The sequence below is a fragment of the Hetaerina americana genome, unplaced genomic scaffold (genome assembly GCF_022747635.1).
Source record: "Hetaerina americana unplaced genomic scaffold, ioHetAmer1.1.p SCAF_2, whole genome shotgun sequence".
NCBI lineage: Eukaryota > Metazoa > Arthropoda > Insecta > Odonata > Calopterygidae > Hetaerina > Hetaerina americana.
This window is the reverse complement of record NW_027286763.1, coordinates 2,998,910-3,010,973: the sequence shown is the minus strand read 5'-3', so window position 1 is coordinate 3,010,973 and position 12,064 is coordinate 2,998,910. Positions and strand designations below refer to the sequence as shown.

The window sequence follows — 12,064 nt, the reverse complement described above, 5'->3', positions numbered from 1 at the left end:
ATAACAAGTAGAAGTAGTTTTGAGGGGAGGCGACCGACAGCTAAGGTCATTTGCGCCATAGGGGATGGACAGGAAAGGATGAAGGGTGGAGAGAAGCCCGGCGTCGGCATTAGCCTACTCTTAACGAAAGGCGCCAAGGGGTCCGCAGCTTAACGTCCAATCCGACGGACGGCGCACTCACTCAAAGTGCCCTCCACAAAGCACCTCAAGTAGGGATCGAGATACCTCTGAAAAATATTGGACACCTCCGGGATTTGAAACCGGACCCTCTGGGTGGGAAGCCAGTACGATGGCTACCGCACCAACTCGATCCCCTAACGGTGACAAGCAATCGTTCAATGCGACAGTAAGCAGAAGAGTACTGGTCAGGATGGCGTCTCATTAAAAGAACTAGCTACTAACAGCAAAACGTACTAGCATAGACATAAGAAGTGATCTGTCATAAGAGCATTTTACATGGGATGTATTCCATGCTGCGGATGTACTAGGACTTGGAAGATGGAAACATCAGGGAAAAGAAGACGAGGAGGCGCTGGTAGATGCAGAGAATGGTGAAAATAGAGTGGACAGAGAGAGTGCCTACAGTGCCTAAGTATGTGTACTTCGGAGAGTGTGTGGCGAGAGCGGTTTATGGAGGGCACTCACCAAAAGTAGAGGGAATTGAGCAATAGCGACCGACGACGAAATAATATTAAGAATCTGTAACTTAAGTCTCCAATCTAAACAATTTTTTATTTCACACAACAAGCTTCAACGTTAGCATGTTAACATCATATGTGTGGTACGCCTGATGATTACTTTGTAACGTTGAAACCGTTGTTTTAATTTTCAAAAGTTGCGATGGCGACATTTATCCCTAATACACGTAAGAAGAGGGAAATCGCCTATCAATAAACCCTTCATCCATTTTTTCTCCCAACAAACCCCTCTCCTCGCCCACCATACCTAGCTAAAAAGCTAAAATCCTAGCTAACGACAAAACAGTAGTTTCATTTTAAAAAACAAATAGCACCTGGTGTTTTTCTCTCATAATTAAATACAAGAAAACGATCTTACCATTTTGCAAAATTAATATTTCCTTGATAAGCAAAAAGTATAAGCCCTCATGCCGTACATTCCTATAGCATTTCTGACAGGGATACCTATGCACAAAGATATGCAAGTTTTTAAATAACCAAATTTAGAGATGTGGAATAGGCGCCTTATTGAAAAGAACATATTGCACCTCACATCACTAGTCCTCATCAATCAAAGGTAATCTACCGGTTAAGGTAGGTTTTGGATGGACACAACTATCAAATAACTATCTCGTCTCTCCTAATTAAACACAACCTACTCTACAACAAGCCCCCCTTCATCTTAGTATACTTCCTTCCTCCCTTCATTCTGCACAACATGCCTATCCATCCTATTCCTACTCCGTGGCTTGCCCAACATTCTCCCCTCTGTATATCACAATTTGCAAACAACCCACTGCCAATCAGTGTGCTTTGCATCCACCTTTCCTGCCTCCTTGTGATTTCTACCAACAATATCCTCTTCTCGTCCAATTACTCATTTGTTTTCCTTTCGGCCCGCTTCACCTTCTCCACACCCACATTTCAAAAGCCTCCAATTTATGTCTATCCTCCTACTTCAGTGATCATGTTTCCGCGTCGTACACACGTACAGGCCCGTCCCGTAGTTGCCATAACTCAAAATCTCTGGGGTGACCATCATTATCAATCTTGAGAATGATAATTGAGGTGGTTTCCCGTTGCCTTCCTCAATAGTGTTTTTAACGTGACACCATCACTTACTGGCCGCCCCACTGGGGTCAGACGCCATTGCAGCCGCCTCAGTGAGGAACAGACGCTGCGTGGACTACCTTCGTCTGGCTCCTAACCTTCGACCTATCTGGCATGGGTGACCCTACCAGGAGCAATTATTATTACTCCCGCCAGCACAGCTCTAGGGGTCATCGGAACGCACAAGCCCTTCCACCACGTCAAGGGTGTATTCCATGGGAAGGGTTTGGTGCTTTGTCATGTAAAAACCCGCATTAAAATCGTGTAGTCGTTATTTCTGTTCATCTGTCTTTCGTCACCTTGGAAACCCACCATCCATCACAAAAACACGGACTCATAAAATTAAGTTGCTTCTAATTATATCCGTATTTATTTAGTTTCCATTCCACTTCTAATTCTTAAAATCATTTATAGTGAAAATTAACGCCGGTGCATTTCCATTTGCAATCCAGAGGATTATGGATAAAAGTTTAGTGAAGGATCGGTGATTTTACTTGATACACAGAATGGATTATTTAATAGACAGGGAACAACTTCACGAGTTATGCCATTTCATGCACATGCCCACGCTCCAGATACGATCCCCAATTCTCTGATCTACCTCGAGGTTTGACGGTAACGTAATCAAAACGGAATTTCGGTTAGGCCTACGGAGGATTCATTATCAACTCCAACTAATGTCCAAATGAATTAACGCTGTTGGGCTGATTTCAGTGCCATCGGTAATTATTACAACCTTTGTATTTACCAAATGAATTAAAATTTTAAATGTTGGCGATTTTAGCACCCAGTTAGTTGGTACAAAAATATTCAGTAAAAGTTGACAATTACCACCCAACTAGCATAGACTATGATTATGGTAATCAGAAACAATTCCAAGCGGTGCCATATAAAAATTATAAATGGCAATTTCGCAATTATGGAAAGTGGAGATTATACTTACTCCCAATTAACAAAGGCTCATGGGTTCTTGTATTAAGGAGGAAGAGACTTCACCCCCGTGCATTTGCGCGTAAGCCATTGATGATAAAGCCATTCTTCCTCGAATACTACCAATTAATGTAAAAGTAATATTTGAAAAGGAAAACATAATCCAAGGAAAGATGCGGGACAACAAATCCCTCGTTATGGGGAAGGCTTAATTTTTTTCTAATTTAAATAATTGATGGAGGCCATATGCCTACATTTTTGGAGGTACAATAGTGTACAACAACGACTAGAGGTAATTTATAGAAATTTAAGGCGCCAATCACCTATTTATTAACTGCGGGCGACACTGGTTTGCAATGGCATAATAAGGACACATCAACAGCCACAAAAACCAAGTCGTTAAGGATTAAGAGTGATGTAGGGTGGATCAGGGTGGTGTTAACTTCGGAATTACAGAGGGGAAGAATTTTCTCGTCTTATTAAGCAGTCTTCTCTTGAATTACTTCTCGTCTTATGTCTGACCGACAATTGCAATAAGCCCTTCCAGTTAATCCATTTTTTCCAGGGGTAATAGTTTTTCATTCGAAAGAGTTTATTTGGTACTAACGACGGTCTTCGGCATTCCAACCCCGTGCGTTAGTTACTAGAGATGGAAAAACAGTACGTATCGTATGAGTAGCACGCATGCTCAGAATCTGCCAAATGCGACTGCAGCGAATCTGGCAAATGAGGTGGGCGCGGCCAATATAATGTAGCGGACATTTACGAATTTCATCGATCTCATCAAACGTGCCTCAAAATCTCCAAAAATTAACTACTCTAAAAGTTTTAAAACGATGGAAACGAGGCCCAGGATAAAATACGTAAAAATTGTTCAAATCATTAGTACATAAATGACGTAGAAAGTAAAAACTACATTCAACAACGAATTTTCGAGGGCATTCCTAATTCGTTTCTGTGCAATATCCAGCACAGAAGGGCCGCTTCCAATAAATTTGTACTAAAACCCAAGAAACAATATATCTTATGTAAACCAAAGGTATGTTAGAAAATAAATTCACCTATCATCGAAGGCTCCATAATTCTGTTGTTTTCGCTGAGACTGCCAATCTTGTTGCCATTGCTGCCCGGGCCACTGAGGTCCGTACGCAGGATATCCTCCCTGTCCATAGCTCCCGTCTGGATTGTACACACCTTCTCTCGCATAGTCCCTCGAGCCTGTTCCGTCTCGATAATTAGTCTGTGCCACTACGATCCACACATTCCAAGCCAAAAGCAGCCATATCAGCTGGCTATCCCGCCACCGCTTCTTTCGCCAAACAAGTGACGCCATGTTTCAGCTTTATCTTGCCTCTCACCTGCATCAACCACCCACATCAAGGCACAGGTGCTCGCTCCCTCCAGTCAACTGAAGCACTCGCCCGAGTCACGAAACACTTTGAGCGAAACCCATGTCGAAAACAAACCAGGGAATTTGCTCTGCTACACAAACCAAAATACTAATAGGTATTCACTGGTAGATCACCCGTTGGGGAATTACAAATGACTCCCACCAAAGATCCTACCAGGTGAGTGATAGAATGGGCGGGGTGAGTAACTTTGCGACAATTCTTGGTAGACCGAGACCACTTTTGCGACGCTTAATCAAGTATTAGTCGCGCTCGTGGGGTGGCAGCACTTTCCAGGTATTGAAGACCAATGAATACGAAGGAAGCAGGAAACATTTTTGAAGTTCCCACAATGAAGAAGGAAAATATTTGTATTAATTTTGAAGTCTAGAACTTCGCCGGCTATAAAAATATATATTAGGAATGTGAAACGAATTAAGGCGATTGAAAATGTTTATATACTTGAGCAAGAAGGTAAGAGCCTGGGTAAAGTGTGTGAAACCTCGGTATTTTAAAAGTGTATGACTGAGGCTAAGAGATGTTCGTAATATATTTTAAAATCATACCCAACAGATTGCCATTCCGAACAGCACGCAGATAAATTGTTTAGCATGGAACAAGGAATGTGGATTTATTACTTGCGGAGGAGAAGATGGAATGTTGAAAGTATTAAAATTAGATTCCGGAAAAGACAGCAAAGTAAAGGGATTGGCTGCTCCCTCTAATTTAAGTATGAATCAAACTCTGGAAGGCCACAGTGGCCAAATTCAAGTAGTTGCTTGGAATGAGCATCATCAAAAACTCACTAGCAGTGATCAGAATGGACTGATCATCGTTTGGATGCTATACAAAGTAAGAATTTCAATGACTGTGTTGTATGGCATCAAAAGTTTCATTAATTGCTAAACTTAAATGGTTTTACTTAAAGGGCGCTTGGTATGAGGAAATGATAAACAACCGAAATAAGTCTGTAGTGAAAGGAATGTCATGGAACTTCGATGGGCAGAAAATATGCATTGTGTATGAAGACGGTAAATGAAATTTTCGTCAGGTTCTAAACCAAATTTTTAACTATTTGAATTCATCTATTCTACGCAATGAAAGTTGATTCGAAGTTAATGATGGTGCTATTTTTTCAATAGGTGCAGTCATAGTTGGCTCTGTGGATGGGAATCGCATATGGGGAAAGGATGTGAAAGGGAAGCCTCTCTCTGGCGTTGAATGGTCTCCGGATGGAAAAATTCTGCTTTTCAGTGTGGTCGGAGGAGAAGTTCATGCCTATGACAATCAAGGAAACTTCCTTGTAAGATGGTATTCTGTTTTATTAGCTATTGATGATTTGATGTATTTATCATCATTATTTAATGATGTGACAAGTTCTCGTTTTGATAGTTTGTTTTCCTTTCAAAATGTTCATGGAATTCATATTTGTGAAAATTGATGATGATTAAGATTATGATGTTGATGTATCTCATTGATTCAGATGAAGTTAAACATGGGGCCAGTCTCCGGATCCTACCGGTCTACCACAACAGTTGTTGGGCTTCAGTGGTACAATGGAAGATATGGTTACATGGAAGCAGATTCCCCCTGCCTTGCGATTCTCTTCAATAATGGACATTTGCAAATCATGAAAAATGAAAATGATGATGGTATGTGGCAGGTGTTTACAGGGAAAAACATTTGATCACTTGTGGTGCACTCCTTTACCATTATGGAATAAAGCAATCTAATATCATGTTGAAAATATGCACATTTTGCTGCAGGTTTTGTGTCTTTTCTTGATTCTCAATAGATTTCTTTGGATATATTTTAATTTGGCCAGTGTAAATTTTAAGTTTATGCACATATTATTATTGTTAGTAGCTATAGTCTACCAGCTTAGGTCATGGTTTTGATGGGCCTTGGTACTACGTACTCCTCCACTTCCAAGTCCTAACTTATGTGATAAAAAGTATTCTTAAATCCCTTACCATATACATTGCATTAACTCATTCCGTAGCTCTGCATTCTTCCCAGTGCCCTTGCTCACTCTACCTCAATTTCTCAGCAGTCTCCCCTCTGTTTCCATCTTCAGCATCTCATCGCCTCTCAGCATCTCCTGCAACCACATTGTCATTTAATCACCCCCAACCGCCATCTCCCCCTTAACAGGCCTAGAACTACAGCGTTTGTTTTTCTTTCTGTCCATTTTATTTTCTCCATTCTTCTCCAAACCAATCTTTTCAAACATATCTAATCTACGTTAATGATCTTTGCTCAATGATGTTCAAGTTCCTGAACCGTACAACACTATGATCCATATGGAAGTTTCCACTATTTGTTTGCTTTCGCCATACTTAAGGTACTGGAAATCAACTTTAACCTCTTCATTTCTCATGCCCCTTAATGCAATTCGTCTTTTAATGTCCCCACCGCTCTGCCCTCCATCCTTCGAAACACTTCCGGAATATCTTAACATTTTTACCCACTCCACTTCATATCCCCCAACTTAACGGAATGTCCTAGCCTTCCTATTCCTTCATAATCTCAATACCTACTTTTTATGATGATTAATTCTCATGTCATATCTATCACTTTATTCTGCTGGGTAGCATGTAATGATAGGAGTAATTATGGATATTAACTAACCACAATTTTTAGCTGGAAGGTTAGTTTGATAGGTGAAGGAAGGGTTCACCTTGTACGAATCCCAAGCACATGTGAAAATGACACACTCTCAGGGCGATTAAGGGGGGGCCAGTTCCTTTCTCTGTGCTGCCCATGGATTCCCCAGAAGGTCTGGGATATGAAAAATCCCTGCACTTAGGTGAAGCTGAGGGTGCCTTTAAACTTGATTGGAGCTCTGTAAATTATCTTCAGTGAAAATAATTATATTATGTTTAAATAGTGCATTTTAGATTTTAATTTATAAGTCTGGTTATTAATTATGTCAAACATTTTAGTGGTGTCAGCAGAATATTTCTATTTTTTCCTGTTTGGAAGATGAAATGACTGTCTTCATTTACAGCTCCTGTAATTATTGATTGTGGAATGAAGGCTGTCTGCTGTCAGTGGAATCAGGATGGAAGTGTACTTGCTGTGGCGGGCGTCATGCCCTCAAATCAGCCAGAAACTAAGGAAACAAACGTAGTCCTTTTCTATTCTCCATTTGGGGTGGTGAGTATGGAAAAAGATTAAATCTAAGAGCACTCCATGACAAATGAGGAAGTTAAAAGTTTCATCTTACCTTAATGCGATTTCAGCTGAATCAGTTAACTTGCCATATCACAATTTCTGTGGGTTGTGGTAGTCAGGGGGTAGAAGTAGTCATTGGACTACTGACCGGAGGGAAAGCCTCTCAGGTCACCCTCAGCCCCACCCAAGCTGTGTGAATTTTCTGGCTCCAGATCTTGCTGGGATTGACCATAGCTAGCACGGGGAAAGGCACTAGCCCCCTCATGCCAAGCTGACTTCAGGTTGATTACCATGTTTATGGTTTTTTATTACATTTTCCACCAGCAAGAGGCATTGAATATTAAATAAGACTATTGACATTGTCTATTAAATAAAAAGAATAATATGTAGAAAGAAACATGCAGGATAAAATATATGCACTACCAATTCTAATTATCCCCTATGCAATTTTGAAAACTATGATAGAGGGGAGAATTCTGGGCAAGCAAGGAAGGGGCGGGAATCGGATAGGGATGTTGGATGGATGAAGGAAGTAAACAGAGATGAAGAGGGGCTTGTTTTAGAATTGGATATTGGGTTGTGTTTTTTTGTAAGTAAGGCAAGTAATAGCATTGTTGTGCCATTGTATGAGCTGTACCCATCTATAACCTGCCTTATTTGGTTGACAACCATTTGTAATAATAATACTGTTTTCAGGATTTACTGCAGTGTGTTGAGCATTTATTAAGGCTTGATGATTCATTCTTACTTCTGAGAACATCAGTTAATTTTACATGCAGTCCTTATGTGTCTTGCTCAGGTAGCTGCAGCTGACCATAATTCAAAAAATTTAAACACCAAGGGCATTGTTACTTATTGGTGGTTAGGGATCTCTGCCACGCACAACTGAGCCATTAACCATATTCCCTGTCAAAATGAGATGTCTATTTGGCTACCTTGATTGCTTCTTGAATCAGATGAGGAAAATGCAGTCACATTTTTGGCCAAAACTTTAGTCTCGTCGACGAGAGTGTCTTCTGCATTGATTACTGACCTGATATGCTCAGGGATGGCTGAAATCATCCTAACCTGAAACTGTCTTTCATGCTCATTCAGAATGATTTTAATTGGCCCCTTGGTTTTTCACATGTAACTTGACCCGTGGGCACACAGAATTTCATTAACACTTACTGTTTGTAGGGATGAAATAACACTTTTTGAGACCCTTTAAGGCAAAATTCTAATTTACCATAAAAATTTAAATGAGATAATTCACAAGTGCTCTATTGTGCCTAAGTCAATGCTGAGTTTACTACCGATATAGAAGTTTAGTGTGTTGCCTACATTAATAAAATCAAGCCTGTGTCACTTACAATAAATTATCATTGAATAACTGTATTTCTGTATTAAGGCTTTCACAAGGAGGCAATAACTGTATTAAGGCTTTCACAAGGAGGAGGGAATTGAAGAGAGGGACGTTGAGTAAGGATATTAAGAAAAGACTCGCAAAGACTTTGATATGGAGCGTAGCTATGTATGGCGCGGAAACGTGATCATTGAAGCAGGAGGATAGACATAGACTGGAGGCTTTTGAAATGTGGGTGTGGAGAAGAATGGAGAAGGTGAAATGGACAGAGAAGAAAACAAATGATGAAGTACTTGGCATGGTGGGCGAAGAGAGGGGTTCGTTGGGTGAAATCCTATGGATGCAGGAAAAGTGGATGAAGGGGGTGTTGACCGGCAGTGGGATGTTGAAGACTGTGATAGAGGGTAGAATGTAGGGCAAAATAGGAAAGGGAAGGAACAAGATAGGGATGTTGGTCGGGATGAAGGGAGGAAGAAAGTACTCAGAGATGAAGAGGGACCTGATGTAGAGTGTGTTGCTGGATTTTGTGTTTTGTTAGGAATCACAAAATATTTATTTAGGAGCTGTGTCCATCCAAAAACCTACCTTAACTGGTAGATTACCTAAAAATAATAATTCTTTTTTTAATGTCTAGCCTTGATGGCCAACTGTCTTTATATACCATATAGTTAAAAGAAGTGTTTTCACCTTCCTGTACATTGTATCAATTTCAACATTTCTTTGTAAACTTCAAAAAAGGTTAATGTACATGTAGAGAAAATATTAATCACTGTGAAAACCTTAATTAAAAGATTAGATACAATTCCCTTAGACTTAGTAAATTCTTTTGATTGAGCACCACCCAATAAGCTGATGTCTATACTATGATTATGTGTATTTAATAGTAAAATGGGCTCTGGATGTTTTCTGAGAACAATGATGGCTGATGGAATTTGTTCAGATTTTCTAAAAGTAGTCTTTGTCATCCCACAGGAAGGAATTGGAGACCCCATCCTCTTTCTCAGTTACATCAATGGCATTCATTCCAAAATAGCTAGCAAATATCAAGTCATTACCAAGTGATATAGTAATCTACTAAGGTGTAAGCAATAAAATGGACAATGAGACCTGTACTAGCAACTGTAAGAGGAGTATGAGTGTTTGGTGCCAGGAATGGGATCTGGATAAAAATTGGATGTGTGTGCATAAAACTATTCCAGAGAAAGCTAATGCTTTATATGCCATGCTATTTTATCAATGTGAGCTTCCTGAAAGTAAAATAATATGGAATGCAAATAATAACCAATTATACTAATGGCTAGTGACCTGAAACCCCCTGCCATATACCCACATGGGCACTTGTAGGAAAAAATGTAGATTTATACGAGGGTAGGCTGAAAACTAATGCACACATGCTTGAAGACCACAAACAAAATGACCTTCCGAAGCACTCCTGGTGGCACGTGGAAGTAGCATTTCCCCTCAACACGCATGGGCAGGTTTGAGGTTGTTACATTCATCCAGTTTATTTCAAGAAGCAGAAGTATGGAGGTATGTTCCAGTGCTATGTCAATGCGAGTTAAACAGGGAGCTGTTCTCGAATTTTTGCCTTCACCTCATTGTCCGAGGTCCAATTATCAAATTTTTGAGGTAAAAAAATAAAAATCTTAAGGCGCAAGATTGGGGGAATGAGGAGGGCTTTGTTTTTACCCATCTGTGAGAAGGCATGGCACCCATTGTGCTCAGATTTTACGGTATCCTAATTGTTCAATAATGAAGCGGGCATGTTCCTTGGATATTCCAATATGGTTTGCAATATGCTTCTGAGTGATTCGCCGCTCATTTTGAATCAAATCTTCGATGAGTTTGCAATGTTTAACGTCGATCGTGGCAGTGATCGGACGTCTGCTGCGTGTTTCATCAACAATCATGGCTCTTCCAGGCTCGCAACCACGAAATTTTACTACCCATCGATTTGCAGTAGAGCTATCAACATCATCGTGACCATAAACAGCCTTTAATTGACGATGAATCTCAGTAGGAGTCACTTCTTCTGCAGTTAAAAATTCAATAACAGCACGCTGTTTGACTCGCGTTGACATAGCACTAGAATGTATCTCCATACTTCTCAAAATACCTCAAACCTGCCCATACGTGTTGAGGGGGAATGTTACTTCCACATGCCACCAGGAGTGCTTCTGAAGGTCATTTTGTTTGTGGTCTACAAGCATGTGTGCATTAGTATTCTGCCTACCGTCGTATAAATTAGTGAAGAGCAGGAATTCAAATAATGAAGTGTGGTACAGTTTGCATCGCAGTATGTCTGCAGTGTGGTACATGTGAGCAATAAAAAAATCATAAACACAGTAATCAACCCGAAGGTCGGTTTGATAGGTGATGGTAGAGTTCACCCAGTACTAAGCCCTATACGGCGTGTGAAATTCACACATCAGAGTAGGGGGGCCAGTTCCTTTCCCTGTTTGTGTGCAATGTCTTAAAATATTAGAGGCAGAGTTGCTTTTATGCTTGGAGTAGAAGCCTTTGGTTTTCTTTCTTTCTGTTGTCCTGTGTGAATTTTATGCCCTTGAAATATTACCATAGATTTCCTTTGATGTACAGATTTTTGTTTTCCATTTTACAGTGCCTGCGCACTTTAAGAATGCCTGGCCGTCAAATATCAGCATTGGCATGGGATGGATTTGGATCTCTCCGATTAGCATTTGCCATTGACTCGCACATCTACTTTGCTAATGTTCGACCTCAGTATAAGTGGTGTTATTTGGCCACAACTTTAGTTTACGCCCACCACTGTCCACCAACAGTCAATGCTGCAGAAGGAGCCGTTTATCACCGAGAGCCAGTCACGGGGACTAATATAACATTTTGGGAAACTACCAGCAATGAGGTAGGAATAGAACCGAGTAGATCTATGAAGTAATAATCTCTAAGGTTTCATAATATATTTATTGTTTAATTATTATTATATGAAATCCATGTGCCACAGGTTTGAATTTGTTCCTGGTAAAAAGTAAAATCTTATTTAATAATAATTTATTTCAAAATATGGTTTAAGATGACATGATGGAGGACTGGTCATTCCATGATGGTATAGGTATAAAGTGTACAAATTCCTGTAATTAGTAAGGTGTGTAGTTGACATTTTGGGCATTAATGAAATGAAATTGCCGTGGTAAGGATGCCTTTGGAGCAACAGCTGCAGTATCATTTGAGTATCGAGTGAAAATACTGGAATGGAAAAATGCTGCAATGAGGGTGGAGAGTTTCTTGCAGTACAATAAAAAAATAATTAGAAGTGCAAATGGAAACTAAACCCACGGATACCATAGTGGTAGAAGTTTACATATTGACAGCAGACTGGGATAATAATGAAGTGGAGGTGGTATAGGAGAGGTCTGTTCAAAAAGTATTGCAAAATTTGAATTTCAGTAGGTTATGTA

General features: G+C 40.1%; 2 protein-coding genes across 3 annotated transcripts in view; one reads left to right on the top strand and one right to left on the bottom strand.

The window, feature by feature from the left end:
• Gli (carboxyl ester lipase-like protein Gli) overlaps nt 1-4,336 on the bottom strand; it is a 55,354-nt gene extending 51,018 nt beyond the window's left edge. For both annotated transcript variants that reach the window (XM_071585067.1, XM_071585068.1), the window contains exon 1: nt 3,779-4,336. In XM_071585067.1, coding sequence (XP_071441168.1) covers nt 3,779-4,050 — 272 coding nt within the window. In that variant the 5' untranslated portion in view covers nt 4,051-4,336. The remainder of the gene's footprint in view (nt 1-3,778) is intronic.
• Nucleotides 4,337-4,440: 104 nt separating this feature from the next.
• Oseg4 (intraflagellar transport protein Oseg4) overlaps nt 4,441-12,064 on the top strand; it is a 29,270-nt gene continuing 21,646 nt past the window's right edge. The window contains exons 1-6 of the mRNA XM_071584597.1: nt 4,441-4,579; nt 4,679-4,957; nt 5,034-5,136; nt 5,248-5,408; nt 5,589-5,757; nt 7,116-7,264. Of these exons, the coding sequence (XP_071440698.1) occupies nt 4,556-4,579; nt 4,679-4,957; nt 5,034-5,136; nt 5,248-5,408; nt 5,589-5,757; nt 7,116-7,264 (885 nt within the window). The 5' untranslated portion in view covers nt 4,441-4,555. The remainder of the gene's footprint in view (nt 4,580-4,678; nt 4,958-5,033; nt 5,137-5,247; nt 5,409-5,588; nt 5,758-7,115; nt 7,265-12,064) is intronic.